At 33.5% G+C, this 19,793-nt stretch overlaps 1 protein-coding gene across 2 annotated transcripts in view; it reads right to left on the reverse strand.

The window, feature by feature from the left end:
* Positions 1-19,793, reverse strand: part of LOC147077788 (uncharacterized) — a 66,779-nt gene that overhangs the window by 12,839 nt on the left and 34,147 nt on the right. Inside the window, exons 3-9 of one of the 2 annotated variants that reach the window (XM_085960823.1) lie at positions 17,751-17,931; positions 15,699-15,915; positions 12,220-12,393; positions 9,423-9,434; positions 6,610-6,678; positions 5,704-5,805; positions 4,251-4,358 (exon numbers count right to left, since the gene is read on the reverse strand). In XM_085960823.1, the coding sequence (XP_085816949.1) occupies positions 4,251-4,358; positions 5,704-5,805; positions 6,610-6,678; positions 9,423-9,434; positions 12,220-12,393; positions 15,699-15,915; positions 17,751-17,931 (863 nt within the window). The remainder of the gene's footprint in view (positions 1-4,250; positions 4,359-5,703; positions 5,806-6,609; positions 6,679-9,422; positions 9,435-12,219; positions 12,394-15,698; positions 15,916-17,750; positions 17,932-19,793) is intronic. The other variant, XM_085960824.1, reaches the window with a different exon arrangement.

Here is a 19,793-nt window from a genome sequence, read left to right on the forward strand (position 1 = left end):
TATTATTATTATACATATTTATTAAAAAAAAACCATCCCGAAAATTAATGAAAAATATTTGTTTATTATAAGTATTATCTCTAATGCGAATGATATCCATTTTATCTACTAGGAACTAAATGTCTAAATTGATATTTTTTTAAATTTTAAAAAAATATGATAATACAATATTAATAAGATTAATTACAATTTTGGATAATCGTGTGATTTACGTGTCTTTTAATGGTTTTATTGGCCATAAAACGTGCCTCAATAATTATGCGGAAACCATGTACCATTGTACCTAAATGTCACGATGTATTTATATATATATATATTTAATATTACACATAATAATGAATATTTTCATGATTTGTCTCATTAAATTTTATCTATCGACTTATTAACTTTAAAGAGGTAATTATTACAAGCCTGCACATTTAAGAACATAATAACAGATTATTAAAATACACGAGCCCTAAAGAATTTAAAATAATATTCTAAACAATTGCAATTGGAGAGTTTGAAAAAAGAATATAATAGACAACAATGAATCAATTTGGTGCCCATTTTACAAATTATTTGAAATCATTAAATATGTAGGATTTATATTTCGAAATCAATTGACAGAAACATGGATGGAGACGTTATACTAATAAATTAATTGAAACAAATAAATCACTCACGTTAAATCGTTACAGAACTGCCATAAGCTGAACAATGAAATCGATCAATCTATTTTACGATTCTAAGTTCTACTATAAGTAACTGCATGAATTGGCTAGAATCTAATATGTTATTTGGTAACAATTTTCATATTAGGTAAGTATTATTACTATGTTAAAAGAGGTCATTCATAAATGACGTCACACGATTTTCGCTATATGTATCCCCCCGTTAAAACTCCTTCCACATTGGTTAAAAACATATTCATTGAAAATGATAGTTTTTAGTTATTATTTAGTATTTTAGGACGAATACAACTTCCCCCCTCATAATCATTGCATCACAAATCGTCATATTATATCAGACCAATATCCCCATTACGGAGTGACGTCATATATGGATGACTCCTGATAGGAAAGGAAGATTAATAAACCTAAATAATAATATAAACTTTATTTACTTACCTACGGATCTACAGAAGCGTTGTAAATATAATCTATAACGAGTGACCGTAATATGTAGTTGGCATTAGAGCATTAAAATTAAATGTCCTACATCGTGTGAGTATACATATTGATTTTAAATTTATATACAAAGTAAACATTATTATTTATTTAATTAATATAAAACTCATTAATATATTTTTCCTACTAGTTCCACTTATTTTACTATTAGTCAGGACCGGTTTCGTCTATTTCAAAAGGGCATTGTCAACTGGTAAAGAATATACAATAATACAGTTAATTTAATTTTTAATTTTTTAATTTATTGAATTGTTTCAAACAGAGAATTTCTTAGAGCTTTATTCAATAATTATTCATATCTTCAATAAATAATTTATCTTTTAAAAGTATAAATACAATAATATTTTGTAGTAATTTTTACCAGTCAGCTACATCCCTTTGAAGTGGACGAAACCGGCCCTGACCAATACTAAAATAAATGGAACTAGTACCACATAATATTGCATTTTATTCTAATTAATACAATGCCACTAAGAATAATTGACAGTTGATACCATAAAAGAAATTAATAATTCATAATTATTGTGACTGTGTATAACACATATTTGAAAAATGGAAAAATAACTTAAATTAAAAATAAATATATTATATTATATACTTATATGTTACCCACATTATTTTTATTTACAACGTTTTTATTAGCTCGTATTCTTGTTTGTCCGGTGGCTGGTTGTCCAGTACAAATCTTGCAATCGATTTTTAACCAACTTCCCGACTAGCTAGACATTTGAAATTTTTAGAATATATCAGAACACGATGCCAATGCATTCTTTTAATACCTTTAGCCATAAAAAGTAAAAGACTATTATTGGTTGCTAAGGGGGTAGTCCTAACAACTAAATTAATAATATATACATGCGTTACTATGGAAATCAAAATGAAATGTCAAAATGACATTTCAGTATTCTATATTTGTTTGTTTGTTTTTTATTTACTTCATATCAAGTACAAGTTTGAGCACATTGAGCATAATTCAACAGAAAATTTAAAAACGTTGTAGGTATATAAAAAGTTCTTTTTATCTTGTAATTATTATATTGTTATGTAATAGACAAGCTGAGAGTTTTTTTTTTGAACTAATATTCAAAAATCTTGTTCGACCTGAATTTTACTTAGGTATAAAGTACCTAGGTACTCCTTACTGTATTTTTTTGGCCATGTTTTGACATATGTGGGTACCTACCTACTTTTAAGGTCGCCCGTTATAGATATTTAGTTAGTGAAGAAATTAATGTATAACAATGATTGCAAAGCCATGCGTACAGGTGATCCTTTGAGGCCGGGTTCCCCCTGCAACCCGGCGGACCCGGGGGCACCTGTGGGGCCGCGGACCCCTGCCGGCCCCCGGCCTCCTCGCCGCCCCTCAAACACCAACCGAAAAAAGCTTTTAATTCTCACCGACATCGCGATGGTCGGACATGTTTTCAATCTGAAACACGGCTTGGTTAGTTTGATAGATGATAGATAGATGCCTGATGATTGTTGGTTGTATCTAAAGCAGCTGATAATCAATCTTTGCAGAAGACATACTTATAATCGAGTCATCGTGTGATTGAAACCCTGACAAAATATTCACGCGAAACCATTCCATTTGTATCCATTTTATTCCATCTAATATAGTTCTTTACCTACCTTATTGTATAAGAAAAAATAAATAGTGTGACTTCTATACTATCGACCGACAAGTCATATTAAGTAAAATTGCAAAAATGAAGGAAACAAGGTAAGAGGGCATACAGATTCGGGAAATTGTGAACAGCCTGGGATAGTTTTTATTCCTAAGTGGCCCCTGTGACGTGCAGCTACAATATAGAAGTCGCACTATGAATGTATAACGTAGGCTGTATATTCAATATAACAACTAAATTATTGAGAGAAATTATTTAGTACCCTGTTATATCTTCGGGCATTGTAGGGCACACATGGACAGAATGGATGAAACTTAGCAGACCTTCCAAAAGACGGAGATATAGCCGGGATTCGAAATGTCCTAAAAAACAAACCTAACACCGCATCCTCGCGTGGTGGTTTTTGTTATTCAACTGTATGTTGAATGACAGCTGAAAGTCAATCGATAAGTGAGAACCATATTTCAACAAAGTCGATCAACTTATGAGTTAAATTAATAAGTCTTTCACCGCCAAAGACGCGCCAGGCGCGTGGCCATTATATCTAATACTTTTACTGCTTATTGCTACACGCCAGGCGTGTCTTTAGCAGTGACCGAGTTGTGGTAATTAACTACTCAGCAGTGAATTAAACGAAGTTGAGATCCTTTCTACGGTTGTCGACTCAACAGTGATCATCATTCGAATCAACTGGTTGATTCGAATCAACAGTAATGTGACAACAACTCGCATCGTCACGTCAAACTTGTACATTTCGCTTGACGCAATCTTGATTACAGCTGTCGGTTCAATCAATGCGTGTTTCCTTTCGATTTCTTGTTCAACATTGAACAGGTATTTGAACGACAAAAATTGCCACGTGAAAATTCAGTATCAGTCTACAAAAGGTAAAGTGATAAGGCAATGTACTTTTGCGGACACTATTAATTTCGGATAATTAATCACAGATCTAAACATTGTATGGTGCACTTTTTAAATTCAATTATGCTCACATCTACCTGCAAATGTATACTAGATTGGTGCTGTTTTTTGGATAATTATGTATTTAAAATAAAATAATATATCACAGTTACCTATTAATTACTTGATAAACCTATTACAATAGCTGGGATTGAAATAACTTCATAATAATAATATGAATAGCCAAATTAAACGTATTGAATAGCAATTAACTTATAATTCGATTAGTAAAGCTGTGAAATGATAACGACTATTAATTAATACATCATGACGCAATATGATTCAAATGGCCCTTTCTGCAGCGCAAAGCTAAAAAGCATAGATATATTATAATATAAATTAAATCGAATAAAACTAAAAATATAAAGAAAAATAATTATTAACATAATAATATTTTAAACAACGTCCCGAAGAAAATTGCAAGAGCTAATTAATCTGTTCATTAAAAGCATTAGAAAGCAATATTGTTTTGTAGGAGTCGCTGACGACGTACTGGAATTCCCTGAGATCCAAGTTCTCCTCGCATTCCTTGGGGTCCTCTTACTCCTTGCACGCCCTGGGATCCTGGAAACCCTGAAGGACCTTGCTGACCTGGTGGGCCCTATGATGGATTATAGTTGGAATTATTTTATAATAAATTATTAAAATACAATAATTATTATCGTTAATACGAACACAGCCGACAGCATAATTTGTATACTAGATGGCCATCTGGTGGTAAACTGTCAGATTATAATATTAAGTATATACAATATATTATTGTTTGCAGCGGAAAATACTTATTTCTTTGAGTACATAGCTTGTTCTAGAATCTGAAGTGTAAAGCTGTCCACCGGCATAACCACTAAACATTGAGTTTACTCCCCTATTCCCGTGCAGGCGTATCCCGCCGGCTGGCTTCTACACTTCATACGGCGAAATAATCGAAAGGCGCGCGTCGGGGTCAAACACAACAAACTTAACTCTTTCTTTAAACACCATTGTGCATTGTTGCTGCATCATTTCGGTGCAGCTTCGTTTCGGGACTAGGAAGTGTGGCACTAAAATCTTTTCAATCAGACACGTTTATAGCGTCAATGAAGGCGGCTGTGCACAAATCGCGGCTACATATACATAGCGGATGGAGATGAGGTAACTCAAATCAAACTCGAAAGGTACTGATTTCAAGATACACACATACATGTTTACGAAGAATATGAATGTTTTCATAAATGTTTTATATAAAATATATTTTTTAATGTTTTTTATTCATCGCGTCCACAGCAAAAGCTCTTCTCAGGATTTTTGCTATGTGAACATAACTAATAAACAGACGAAATTATCGATAAAAACTAAACTTTTACCATAAAAATATAATGTGATTATGAACTAAAGGTGGAAAATTAGTACCTTCTTATATAACATTTTATAAGTGTGTAGTACCTACATGTTATTGCTTCAGGGCATATATATATGAATACGATCTTGAATCAAAAGCTTAATTTCACACGTTTTCAAAGGTTTTGTCATGGACGTGACGACATGTAAGATATAAGTATATCAAGGTCGCTAATTCTGAGTGTTAAGACAAAAATATTTTATACGTAAATTTTCCATAAAATGAATTATCTTTCTGTGTGTACTCTAAATAAATTTTGACCCTTATGCGGGAATATTAATATGTATATTCGACATCGCTGTTTAGCTGATGTGGAGGCGCCAATTTATGTGCTAAAACTATAATACAATTAAAATTACAAGAAATCAGTAGTTTTAACCCGATAAGAATTTATATTTGCCGCTTTGTTATTTTTTTTTATTTAAAATTCCGGATGTTCGATTCATAAATCAAAGGAATCATTAATTAATCCTAAAGTTCAAACAAGATGTTTCAACGAATAATATAATACTTTAAACCAATTTAGGAACAAAGATTTGTTGAGGTGTGTTCATCTTTTGGAACATACGATGGTTCCATTGAATCCCGGAGGACCCTGCGGGCAGACGACGTCACATGGCGGGAGATCGATCAGGGTGGCAGCTGGGGCCGTCGCGGCAGGCTGGTAACTCTGCCAACAGAAAAAAATGATCACATTTAATAAACTTGTACCTATTGTCAATTGATATGCAGAGTTTACAATTACCTATTTAGGTTTATGTAATCAAATCACTTACTGAGAATAATAACGATCAGGTGCGCGTACAGAAAAATGGTATGGGGTATGGTCCATTTCGCATTTACCCCGTCTACAACATCGCTGTAACCGCGTTTTACTTACGAGTTATTACGACCTGTCGCATTCACAAGTAGTTATCAAATGCGAATCGAACAATTATAGTTATAATTATGAGGATCATCTGTCTTCTATTTTAGACATGCCACGTCACGTCAGAATATTAAATCAAATATTGGATTGGTTGCACCAATTCATGAGAGACATTGGTCTTCCACTGACACAGGCCTTGCGTGTCGTAGAATGTCAAGAGGAGGATGGTCAACACGCGGAGAAGGCTGTTCTGGAGTCACGATCGTCAGTCATTGTCATTATATCCTGACGAAGCAGAATTCATATTCCATTGACGTAAATCATGTATGGTTTTTTTTTTCATTCACTGTGTCCCCTTATGTGCTCCTAATAAGGATGTATTGTATATTATCTAGTTAAAGTTTAGTGTTAAATTCATTCAATTACACTAAAGCTTGCGTACTTAAAACGATAAAAACACTGAAAATCATTAAAACTGTTTTTGAAAATAAGTACAATTGAAAGACCTCAGTAAGAATACACATATTATTAGACAAAGCCCTATAGTTAAACCGAATTGAAGTCCGACTCACACCTGTCGCGTATTGAAATTTAGTATTAATTTACCGGTAATTCTTCACAATGGTCCTTCTCTTTGGTTGCGTCGCAGCTGATTACCATCCACTGCAAATCGATCTGCAACACGAATAAAAATAATACTATTTAAAACAAATTCGAAACATTCACTTTCTAAGTTTGCAATTAGTTGATTTTCCCATGTACCTTATTTAAAAAAAAAAACAGTATTAAATTAAAGCCCAAACGGATGTTTATAATATTATAAATCTGGGCACTAGGTGTAAAGCCTGGGATATTTAAAAAATATCTGTCAAACAGACGGCTTTATGAATAATTTTAAAATATAAATAGGTGAAATGAATACCCTAATAATGTGTTGTACTAAGAATTATTCTTAGTACAACACATTGTGATTATTATGAAATCGCATATTTGTAATGGTCAAATAATATTTCAAAATCGGTTGTCGGACTGACGACAAAAGGAGCTAGTTTTAATAGTCAATGTACTAATCTATGATAGGAAGCATTCAAATCACAAGATTATTTATAGACAATATAAAAAAAATCTAGATCGTGTAGTTAGTTTATAATGCAAAACTGTTATTTTTCATTAAAACTGTTTGAAACTTAATTTCTTTTTTTAATAAGTGAACTTTATTGTACTAATTATCGAAAAATATCATTTTCTATTCAAAAGTTTTCGTTAACCAAACGAAAGACTTCATAAAACTTAGTAGAATAATTGTATACCTATAACCAAATGATCAATCCTACACTTGTCATGAATAATTTACCGTGAATAAGGAGGTAACTACACGAGAAGCAACAGGGAACGATTTAAGCTTTGTTATTTTATATTTAATTAAATAATAATTTATTTATTTAATTATACAAACAAACTGTAATGGTAGTTTAATAATTTAGCCATACTTTTCCTATTTTGTTAAATAATTATTTAATTTAGAAGTTATGACTTATGATCATCCGAAAATAAGATGTACCTACCTACTTATTCCCGGTTGGTACAGAATTATCCAAATACCACAGTTTTCTGTGGAGAGGATCGACTTTGCAATTAAAACCCTCAATTATTATTAGAAAGATACTGTTTCAAAACAATATTTCATTTACATATATTATAATTGGTGATACACAATCTAATATATGAATTGTATATTCAGTGTACCTATAACAACTAAAAGAATAGCATATCATTATAATCTGTTTATAAATTATACGCTTTTCAAAATTATGAGATAAATAATAATGGAAAAACTACATGCAATATCAATTAAATAGTAGCCAAAAGCATTCTAAAACATCATGGCATTAATATGTCGCCGTTTCATTTGCCTACAGCGAAAAGCTTACCAATTAAATTCAATGAAAAATAATGATATCTCGATAAATTATTAAAGCTAGTTATGTTTATCGAATAAAGATGGCAACACCAAAAATTAATTATTTAGATTTTCAATAAAAATACCAAGCAGCAAGAGAATTATAAGAAATGTATATACACATTTGTTTAATATGCCATCGGGTATAATTATTATTATGGTGTTTTCAGATGCATCTCATCACACATCGGTAAATAATATTGAAACTGACGTATTATTTAATTAAAAAATGAATAATTTTATAAACACAGCTGTATTCAATATGTATACGTATTCATTAACAAAAATGAATTAAACATTGTACTCTCAACAAACTTCGACGGATAATGATTTAGAATTTAGAAAATACTTCGTCACCAAGCCTAAGTCCTGTCACACATACAAAATCGTCTCGACTGCGACATGGTCACACACACATGGGTGGGACCATACCGAGACCGTGTCATCACGCGGCTATCCGAAACAAATGACCGACCGCGAAAAGTAGCATCTGCGCATATGCAACTTTTTACTGTTTTACCTGCGGCCCATATTGGGTGAATTTTTTTAAATGCGTTTTGTGAATCACATCAAAATCACATCTACAACTTCGCAGTGAAGACGTCTTTGTATGAGCGACCGGGTTAATAGTACCCTCGTATGCGCTCGCAAGTTATGGTTATCCCTCCTTCTGCAAGGGTGTCCGATATAGCGATGTTTTTCAAACTATAATAGCTATGCATTTTTAGATTGCATAGCTATTATAGCTAGCAATACAGAACTTTTAATAGGATTAACCCAAAAAAGTGTAAAAGGTTTCTCAAACGTGTGCCGTACGAGCTATGGTGCCTTTAGAACATTGTTTATTTCTCAAATTAATAATTTCAAGGGCCTTTAGATAATGGACGTTGCCGAACGCAACATGACTTTTCCTTGGTATAATAATTTATTTGTAGATATTAATAGAACGTATAAACGAAGCGATATATATATCTGTGGTAGTTGATCAATTTATGACACTGCAAATCTGTCATTTTGAGTTAAAAACATTTTTTTAGCTGATGCTATTACTTATTTCAATAGTTTGTGACCAAACAAAAGAGACCTTCTCAAAACGACCAATTTACACGTACAGAAGTGTATTCTGATAAACCAACATGTACCTACAACACAACGTACAGTGTCGTGCGATTTGTGCGATGACAAGTCCTATAAAAACTTACTTAGTAAATAGGTAATCGTAGCTAATTTTAAAAAAGCTTAGTAGCAAAAAGTCCGCTTAGCAAATTTGTTTGTTTCCATATTATATTCCTCCACCATTTCCGCATGCCTCCTACTTCACATTATTATCATAAAGCATTTTCTCTCCTGGCAGAGAGATCATAATCCCATGGGAAAGTGTCAATTAGTTTCCCATGAGCTGCATTTGCATGCCACACACAATACCTTGCTTTACTTTACTGCAACGAAAGAAACTCACCCCGTGGGCTTCCTGTTGACAAAATTTACAAACAAAAATAATTAACCCACTGGTGACATAATCGCGTCGTTGGTATAAAGTAGAATCTGTGACAGTATATTAAAATACTTAAATTGGGCACCTTCCTAACCAAAGATGTTGAGAGTTAAAGACCTTTTTCCAGAGCGGTTTCCTAATCAAAATCGCAGAATTGAAGTCCAGTTTGTCATTCGTGCCAATTTTCTATGTAGCAAAAAGTTATGTTTTTTCTTAATAAATTTACATAATATATTTAGATTCCATCTTTTTAGAAAAGGGTTTTCTTCAACATCTTTGTTTCTACCTACCTACCTTATTATATGACACTTAAATTAAAACTTAACGGAAATTAAATTAAAATCGTAGTTGTAACATTTCACACAAGTGAATAAGATCTATTTTAAATAAATTTCACCTAGGGGCTTCCCAGTAGAGGGGCGAGTCCCAAATTTATTTTTTTGCTTAACGTTTTCGTTAGAAATCATAATTAACGCAACTTTCAATAAGTACCTACGATATACACAATTTTATAAAGTTGTAAATGAGATCATAATTTATATAGTATTATCTGGCGCCTTGTCATGGTGTATTTATTATATTTATAACACCCTCCGAGCAGTTCAATATTTGACAATTGGATTCATTATATTTTAAGTTTAAATCATGTTTGTTTTTCAATCGTACATATATTATGATTAAATAATAAACAACACATATATAATATTCATGACGAATGTTATACTTACTAAAATTAAATTATGATTGTCCCAGAAAGCAAGAAAATATTGACACGGACAGTTTACACAGTTACCTGCTCAGTTATTATGACGTACGTACAGTAAAAAACAGCTTGTTTTAAAGTAGTTGTTGTAGTAGTATCAGTGTTGTTGTAGTAGTATCAGTGTTGTTGTAGTAGTATCACAATGATTTTTCAGTTTTGCAGAAACTATGTAATTATGTATATTATCCAATTCATTAAATAAACGATAGGTACATGCTATCAAATATAGACAGACTTAGAAATTGTGAAAGATTCACTGTTTCCACACTTCTTTTGAAAAGATTTTTGACATTCTATCGAAAACCCATTTCACTTAACCCTTTCAAAAAATACAATATATTAAAACCAATTAAGTAGGTGTATTTCGTAACAATACGACCACGCTGTGATGACAAGGTATGTTATAGTCTTTATTGGATGGAATATTACAGTTGACTTAATTTATTGCTTCGATTCGAAGGGTCAAAGTTTGTAATATCAAATATTTTGTATTCAATGAGTCACAACAATAATAAAATGGAGACTGACATCATCGCAATTCACATGACAAATTCATGCCAAATAAACGACGGATTCTCAACCAATCATCAATCAATCAATTATCAAAAATGAAGTCAAGAACCCCCTTGAATATTGTAGGTATTCTATCACCAATTATTGTAAATCTTAAAACGCCCTGAGATTCTTTTTAATTAATCAACTTTGAATTTGATTTTATTAAACTCCTTCATATAATTAAATCAGTAATTATGCATCGTTTGAATATATTATCGTGTAATTGGTTATTTATAAATATTTATTCATTAAATTTAGTCTGCTCGTGTGGGAACTGGCTTACCCTATCGGGTGTGGTAGCAATTTTGAATCTGGGTTCGCTTTATTACCATATGCCAAAAAAATAAGCACATAAATCGCACAGACTTTTCTAAAATATTGAATGCGCGTTATGTTTACTCGACAAACTTTAATGCATATTATGAGACAGGCGTAACTATTGAAAATAACATATTGTTTCCACACTCGAGATCTGTACCCTGTTATAATACACCAGGTAGGGTAAGCCAGTTCACATTAATTTTGTATTCTCTGGAGATACCCTAAATACAAAAAAACAACTTTTAAAAAAAAAACATGAAAGTTTCATCAATATTTTGTAATAATTATTGAACATACAGTATAACCCCTATTTTACGTTTTTTAAGGGACTGAAGAAAAAAAACCTAATTGGAGGGAAAATGTAAAAGGGGGGTATTGAAAAAAAGAACATTTAAATTTTATGTTTCTAAAAAAATAACGTTTTATTAAAAAAACAACATTCAATTAATTTTTTTATTGAAAAATCGTTCGAATGTCACGACCCAATCATTGTCAAGTGCGCGTAACTCGCATATTTTGAATATTTCCGACGTAAATCGCGGGAAAGAAAAACGTAAATGCGGGTATTAAATGTACTGAAATACATCGGGACTGAAAAAAATACACGCAATTGCCGGGAAAACGTGAATTCCGGGCACGTAAAAACGAGGTATTTTAACTGTATATAATTTGAAAACACACGTGTGACGTGAGTAATAATATATAACCAATAGAAAAGATCTTTTTGAAAAAAATATACGACACCCAATGGGATTCACGCCCATGTTCGTGTCGTATTTTTTTCCATTTTTTTCTAGTGGTTATACCTATACTCTCACAGGCGTTTTCAAATTATGTATGTTCAATAAAAAATGTTTACATTCTTAAATCTTGTGAATTATTCGTTGCATACAAAAAAACTGTTGGGTAAAAATTATTGTTATTCAATTCATTTCAACACAAACCAAATTAAATTATTCTCTCTGGGAAGATTAAATAGGTAGATACATAATATTTTTGTTTAGTTTTTCATTTGCGATCCTAATAAGATCATAATACTATGTGGATCACATAGTGGAGGTTGTATTAACATAATATAACATATTATAAATAATAGAATTGAAATAATCCAAAATCATTCACCTGTTGATCGTTTTGCGCCAAAACCACGTATCCCTGAGGATCCAAAGACGGCACCGGTGGTAAGAGGTCGGAAGAATATGGGGTGGATGATCCAACCGGGTTGCAATCTACCCACAGAGACACTGAGCCTCGTCTCACAGACAGGACAAGCTTGTGCCATGATTTGTCGAATACCTGTGAAAAATCAGACATTTTCATTAATATTATAATTGTAGGTACCAGTGACATATGAGGTAACAGTGGTAATATTAGGTACGTGGAAGTCTGTGACGCTGACAGGCTTGGAGGCACCCTTGTGAAAAATTTGCCCGAGCAATAAACCAATACAAAAATAGTTATGATGTCAGGATTTTTATGCTTAGATAATTTTGTAAACAAAAATGTCGAAAGGAAGCGATTTCATTGTCTGATGTATGGAAAACCGCCACTGTTCTCGAAAGTTGTAATATTTGAAACCGTTCTTTCAATCGCCGGCCCTATGCAACACATGATCTGCCTACCGTCACGGGAAGTCACTGGTAGGTACAATGCAGAAGTTTTGATACACACCTCATAATCGGCCATTTTGAAGATCTCTCAAACGACGAAAATAAATATGGGAATCGTCATTGTAATGTTTATTACCAATGACTGATTGTCAATATTCTAAGCCCGGGGCCCTGGCTAAGATGAATATGAAAACAATACTAACTCACAACAGTGGTGATAATAATTAGTTACTGAAAGATTATTGTATCGCTTAAAAGTAACTAAATTACCATGCTCGATGCTAATCGGAATAATATAAACCTTTACACTTACAGAGTGGAGGTTGTGTCAATATTTTCTACAGAGAATATTTGATGGGCATTCGCCCGATTCATTAGACACATGCACTGGATCGAATACACATCGAAGAAACAACATGCATTTTTACTAGGAGCGGGTTCAACCCCACCACTCATGTCTTCGTATTTATGATACGGATGCTCTATGCGCTAGATTAATATTTAAATATCGAAACCGGCTATCTCCATTTAAGCAAATTGTTCAGGAAGGGGAAAAAACTTAATAATTTAACTATACAGCGGAATTTAACAATTCCAAAAATACACTTGGAATTAATATACTATTTTAGCTTCCCTTTTATATATAAAGAAAATTTCGAATGAGCGCACTCGTTCCATTTATGATATTGGAAATTTGGTACAGCAGTTGGCTGTTTTGTGTGGAGAACGATAATGCATTTATATACAGGCTTAGGAATTTTGTGTGAGCATAGAAAACATGGTTTATAACAAAATACCTATCATCAAAATCTCATTGTTGGTCAAAAGTGCAGTTAGCTGGTTTGCAGATTAAGGAATTGATATTATTTAATTACAAGAATTTATCATAAAATCCAAGTGTCACAAATTCTGCAATTAGTGACTTCGATTTTATGAAATTATTGGTCAAGAATTGCATTTCAACTTTGTATGAAAATGCTAGACACCACCTAGCAAATTATTATCAAAGCCGACCCTTCTATATCGAAGGGTCGGCTATATACGACGTATACATGTTCCGAACAAGCGAAACTATAATACCGAATTACCAAATTAATACAACTCGGTTTAGCAGTGTTGTCATAGTATCTACTGTAATTCCAGTATGGTAACTGTCCAGGGTTCGAAATGAACCTGAGCGCCGTTCCGGTTCATAAAATCCCCAAAACTATCGCTCCGTCTCGTGCAACAATTTATTTGACCGTCTGATCTGATAGGCCATATAACAAAAAACACACTTATTTTTATAAAATACAAATAAAATTAAATAACCATGCTAGTATTTTCGTAAAAATTATCAAGCGCTCAGGTTCGTAAAAATTTCCATTTCGAGCACTGCAACTATCACTTACTATTTTGTCTCAAAGTTTTTTTTATGAAATGAAACGTCGATGCGTCAAAATGAAAGACTTCAATGATGGCCGTCATTGGTCAGATAACTTGAAAATGCTTTACTTCCATGATTACAAAGTTATTATGGAGGTAGTTACACCCACGGTGGCCGCGCGGCTTAAGCATTGGACTATCACGCCGTGGGTCCCAGGTTCGAATCCTGGGTCTGGCAAGTACACATATTGTTTTTCAATTTGTGTGTGAGTCAGGGTATGGACCTAATAGGTTGAGCAAGTGGCTGACATCCATTTCTCGTAAAAAACAAAATCTGTTAATACAAACCTCTACTCTGTGGAGGCCCATATGATCCTATTAGGATCAGACATGGTCGGAAAAAAAAGTAGTAAATAAGCACAATTTTCATCACGATTTGCAGCTACGGTGGGGTGGTCTGATTGATAAAGCGGCTATCGTGCGCCACGGTTTGACTCATATCAAATCATTTTGTTTTTGACACAATGCAAGGATCCGATAGGTTGGTTGAATGGCTCATAACAATTCCTCGAAATAAATATATATATTCTTCACCGAAAGCGAACACAATAATTTACTTTCTCTTACTCTATAATAATCAACTTTAAAATATAAACTGTCAGCAAGTTTTGTTTATATATTAAACATAAACACCCTCATTTGGTAAATATTGAGAATGCATGTAAGTGAAATAGCCACGGAACAGATAATAAATAGAATTCCGATAGGCTATATACAAATACAGTAAATTTTGACGCAGAGTTTTGAATGTGTGAGTATCCTACGAAAATGAGCCACGCATTATGTACGTGCAATAGTGTGTGTAATACACCAATATTACATGAGCGTCAATGCATAAACTGAGAGCAGTTGTCAGTATTCGACGTATGACGTATTCTTAACACGTGTTTACATTTATCCCGTATTCTTCCTTACTCGAGATCGGTTGCCTGCTTCTCCTTACCCGTTACGTATTTCACTACCCATTATTTCTGAGTTCCCTGGAAATAGTTTAAATATCAATAGATAATAACAATTTTAAAGAAGTTTCCCGAAAATTGGAGATTTAGCCAGGTAGCATTGTAACTGTTATTGATTTTATATAAAATGTCTGATTTGCTTAATATTTTCTGAATATTTTAAGAAATACGATGGATTTGTTTTTTTCATCTTTAGTAACATTTTTGCATTATTTTTATGGTAAAATTCGAAAATTCTTTGCAAAACGTATGTACCTACGATTATTGGGTGTATGATAATAACCACTAGATAAACTTGAACCCATGGTTCAAACTCACTGTTTTTACATTTAATATTTTTTGGGTCAAAGTATCCCCAACCAAAGGGGATACTTTAGCCCAAAATTTAAAAAAAATAATCAAACAAAACTATAATACTTATATTTTCAAAATAAATAAAAACGTGTTCAACAATACTAGTTTTATTTAACTAAAAATATTCAGCCCATCATTTTGTTCCAGTTCGATTTTATATCAGTTTTATTGGAGTAGTAGAATAGTTTAGGTCGAAGTCACCCCGTGATACGGTAGTCCAAATATATTATATATTTAACAAACTTATACCAACCGGTGGGTCATCAAAAGTGGCATTCGCGAGTTCTCCATCACTCCTAGCTATGGCCAGATTAATCTTTCTGTTGTTTGGATCGAGGGTGAGCCCTAATTGGGTTTGACCAGCGGCATCCCAAGCCCCGACCAGCGTCCACGGTGCTCGCGCCCCCCGCCGGGAGCGGAAGGTGCATACCAGTGAGAACTCCTCGGGAAGACCTTGCGGAAACACCTCACTAACAATAAAACAATATTATTATTTTTAATTCAGTTTTGATAGTCCAATTCAACTATCACTGGATACCAGTGGCGAAGGATGGAGGTAGGCTGTTAAGATCCGATATAAATAGTGCATACTTAACTTTTTCAGTCATACGTATTTGTTTTTATTGAACTAAGGCTACAATTGAAGCGCCTAGTTTCAAAAGCCCCTAAAATGATTTTAGATAGTTCTGAGAAAAATGAGAAAAACGATTTTAGGAATTTTTGATAAAAATGAGAAAAACTCATATCTATTAAATTTGTGAACTTTATGTAACTATTTAGTTTTTAATTCGTACATTCTAAAGAGTATTTTGGCTTATCCATTTTAGGGGTATTTGAAAAGCACACCCAACTATTTTAGCGGGTTTTGAAATTTACCTTAATTTATGATCATTTATCTACGTATTGACGGTTTTTGGCGTTTTTAAAAGTTCAATCTTTGGCTATCATATAGGACATAGGTAACAAAAATATCCTTCTAAATACATATCTAACTCAAAAATTTTCAAAAACCGTTTTAGGGGGATTTGAAACTAGGCGATACAATTTACAGATGGAGTTGGTTAATTAAAAAATAACTTCGAAAAACAATTAAACCCTGCCTAAACCAAACCATAATAGTTTTGGTATGCTTTAGGTGATCCGACAAAATTGTGCACACCTTTTCATTCATACTTTTTTGTTGAATTAAGAATACATACTACACGTCATGTCGTTGGTCAGTTTTTTAAAATTCATTTAGCCCTGCTTTGACCAAGCCATAATATATAAAAATATTTTTCTATCTATGAAATATCAAAAATTATGTATGATTTAATTTCATAATTATAGATAGACGAGTATTGTTTGACTATTTTCTATTATGACCTGGTTTTCGCCGGTTTAATTGAATTTCAAAAACTAACCAACACCAATTTGTAAATTGTAGTCTTGTTCAATGAAAACAAATACGTATAACTGACAAAGTTTAGTATGCACTATTTAAATCGGATCTTAACAACCTATCTCCACCCTACGCCACTGCTGTATACAATAATATGAGGTAACCAGACCAGCATGGGCATGGAGTATCTAGATCAGTGGTTCTTAACCTGGGTTCGATCGAACCCCAGGAGTTCGGTGCGTCAGTCTCAGGGCTTCGGCGGAGGTCAAGACATCATTGAAATTCAGCAGAGCCAGGTTCAACACCAATTCTTCAGAACAACAACGCTCTCAACGTTTTGGTGTCAACAAATGGTAACGTACCTTTTATTGCTAAGAAAGCTCTGGAGATTTTCATACTGTTTGTTACAACATATCTTTGCGAGCAATCCTTTTCGAGGATGCTGGACATAAAAACGAAGAAAAGGAACAGACTTTGTTGCGAAAATTACATGAGAGTGGCACTTGCCAAGGTGAAGCCGCGCATTTCTGAACTGGTCTCTGAAAGGCAACAGCAGAAGTCACACTGATTTGCAGTAAATATTCATTATTATGTTTTTGTTTTTGTGTGAAAATCATGTTTTAATGGTTTTGTTCTTTGAACACAGTGATGTTGGTGCACGGTTCATTTTGTGCACCAGTAAAATATATACCTATGTTTTTAATTAAAAAAAAATCATATTTTATTTTTCCAATTAAGAAGGGTTCGGTGAATGCGCATATGAAACTGGTGGGGGTCAGTACCTCCAACAAGGTTAAGCACCACTGATCTAGATTCTAGATGGCACAAGGCACGGTATAAAAACTATGGCTTTCATTTATCATTCATATCGGCACAGTAACAGTATTTAAAACTATGTTTTACATATATTACAAAAATACATACCTTGTTGGAAGAGTGAGATTAGCTGGTTTTCCAAGTCTGTACGCGACCTGTAACCTTGCAGACCCTCTCGCCCTGGCCACTCCTGGAAAGCGAGCTCGAGCTCCAGGAAGATCAAGACCAAACTGTCTGATTAGGTCCAAGGTATGTAAGTCTGGGTCACATGATCGTATACTTGATGATTCTGAGGACGAAATAATATGAGTTAATAACATCGAATGAGATATTATCTCTGTCGGGATATAGCGTTGGATGATTTGATCAAATGAGGAAGACTGCGGGACCCTCAATTTCTGACAAATAATCACTATAGATGGAACACAAAATACAACTTTTTTTGTATGTCATAACACAATGATTAGTTTATATTTAGCTAGTTTGTGACATTTACTATAAGCCCTCCCTCAAACCGTTCATCTAAAATCAACACATTATATCAGACTCCCCCTTGGAGCGTAACGTCAGGGGGGCTAACAGGGCTTTAGCCTAGGGGCCCGGGGTCAGGAGGGGACCGGCGTGGCAGGTCGACCAGATAAATGAGATAAACACAGATCTTAAATTTACTATAATAGTTTTAAAAAAGTCAACTGCGGCGCGGCACTATTTTACTTTGGGGTTATGCAGGGCTCGAAATGGAACGGAACGCACCGGAGCGCCGTTCCGGCTCGTGAAATTTGTAAAATTATCACTCCGTCTCGTGGAAAAAATATGTTGACCGTCTGAGCTAGATAGGCCATAGAATAGAAAATCTGACACACTTATTTTTATAAAATACACATACGATTTGATGACTATGTCTTCAGAAAATTTGTCGAGCGCTTCGGTTCGTAAATTTTTCCATTTCGAGCGCTGGCCGGTTATTACCATTTTAAAATATATTGTGCGATGCATTTTTCGGTTATGTGTTGATAGTCGACAACTCCATAATTCAATGTGTTAAAAATACCTAAAATACACTGAATTTTATTTGACCTCGAACTCTATTTGGAAAACGCCACTGTAGAACGTTAGACTGCCTAACCCTTAGCGATAGGTAGGAGGGCCAAAGATCCTGGCCTGGGGGCCCGCATCAGGATGTGGGGGCCATAATTATGGACGACCTCATATTCAGGGGCTGAAAAATAAATTTAGTTGGTGCCCAACGAGGGGAGAATCTTTGTCCAGATTATCACGAATTGAAAATCATTTACGTAACACTCTAAGTAAAAAAGTTACATGTAAATTGTACGTAAAACATTTCAGCGTGGCACAGTTCGCCGTGCGCTTTCTTATCGAAAACAGATAACCGTATACTATACGGTCTCGATCTATATTAGATTCAATATGAATATTAATTCAATTTCCAGTGCTGATTTTGGCAAAATTCATGAATTCAAGAATGAAAACCTAACCTAACCTAACAAATAATCCAATTTATCGACTATTTTCAAAATGTATTTTTTGCTGGCTTCCTGTAAAGTGTAAACCGACAAGAACCGTCTTTTATTTAGACGTGAATTTTATGTCAGTAGTATACGACCCAAAGAGGTTGGACTGTCTTTAACGGCGAACTGCATACGTACAAGTTTCCGGACACGAAGCAAAAATCGATTAAGATTACCTTCTTTAATATCAACAGAGTCTGACATGTTAAATTTATTAATTTTTGATGAAATAATAATATGTGATTGAACAGTAGGTACGTATTAAGAATTTACGTTTTTGGAGCCCTTGAGTTGTATATATCCAGGACCTCTTCAAGGATGAATGCGGCCACGCTTATATCAATAATTAATTGATAACCAAATAAAATTTGTGCATTATTTTTTTTAAATACGTAATTGTAAAAAATCATCAGGAAATAAAAAAAGACAAAATAGAAGGAGTCTTGAAGTATGATTGTTATTAAAAATAAAAAAAATGTTTGTTTACGACGAATACATCGATACCATAGTTCAATAGGGGAACAACTCAAAAAACCTTGTTCCAAGATAATGGCGTTTGCATTTTTTGCAGAAATTCTTATTTTAATTTTAAAGCCTTGATTTTAATGAAAGTGCATGTTTT

Source organism: Rhyacophila brunnea, unplaced genomic scaffold (assembly GCF_057557595.1).
Source record: "Rhyacophila brunnea isolate RB1 unplaced genomic scaffold, BYU_Rbru_1.0 scaffold_12, whole genome shotgun sequence".
In the NCBI taxonomy this organism is placed as follows: Eukaryota; Metazoa; Arthropoda; class Insecta; order Trichoptera; family Rhyacophilidae; genus Rhyacophila; species Rhyacophila brunnea.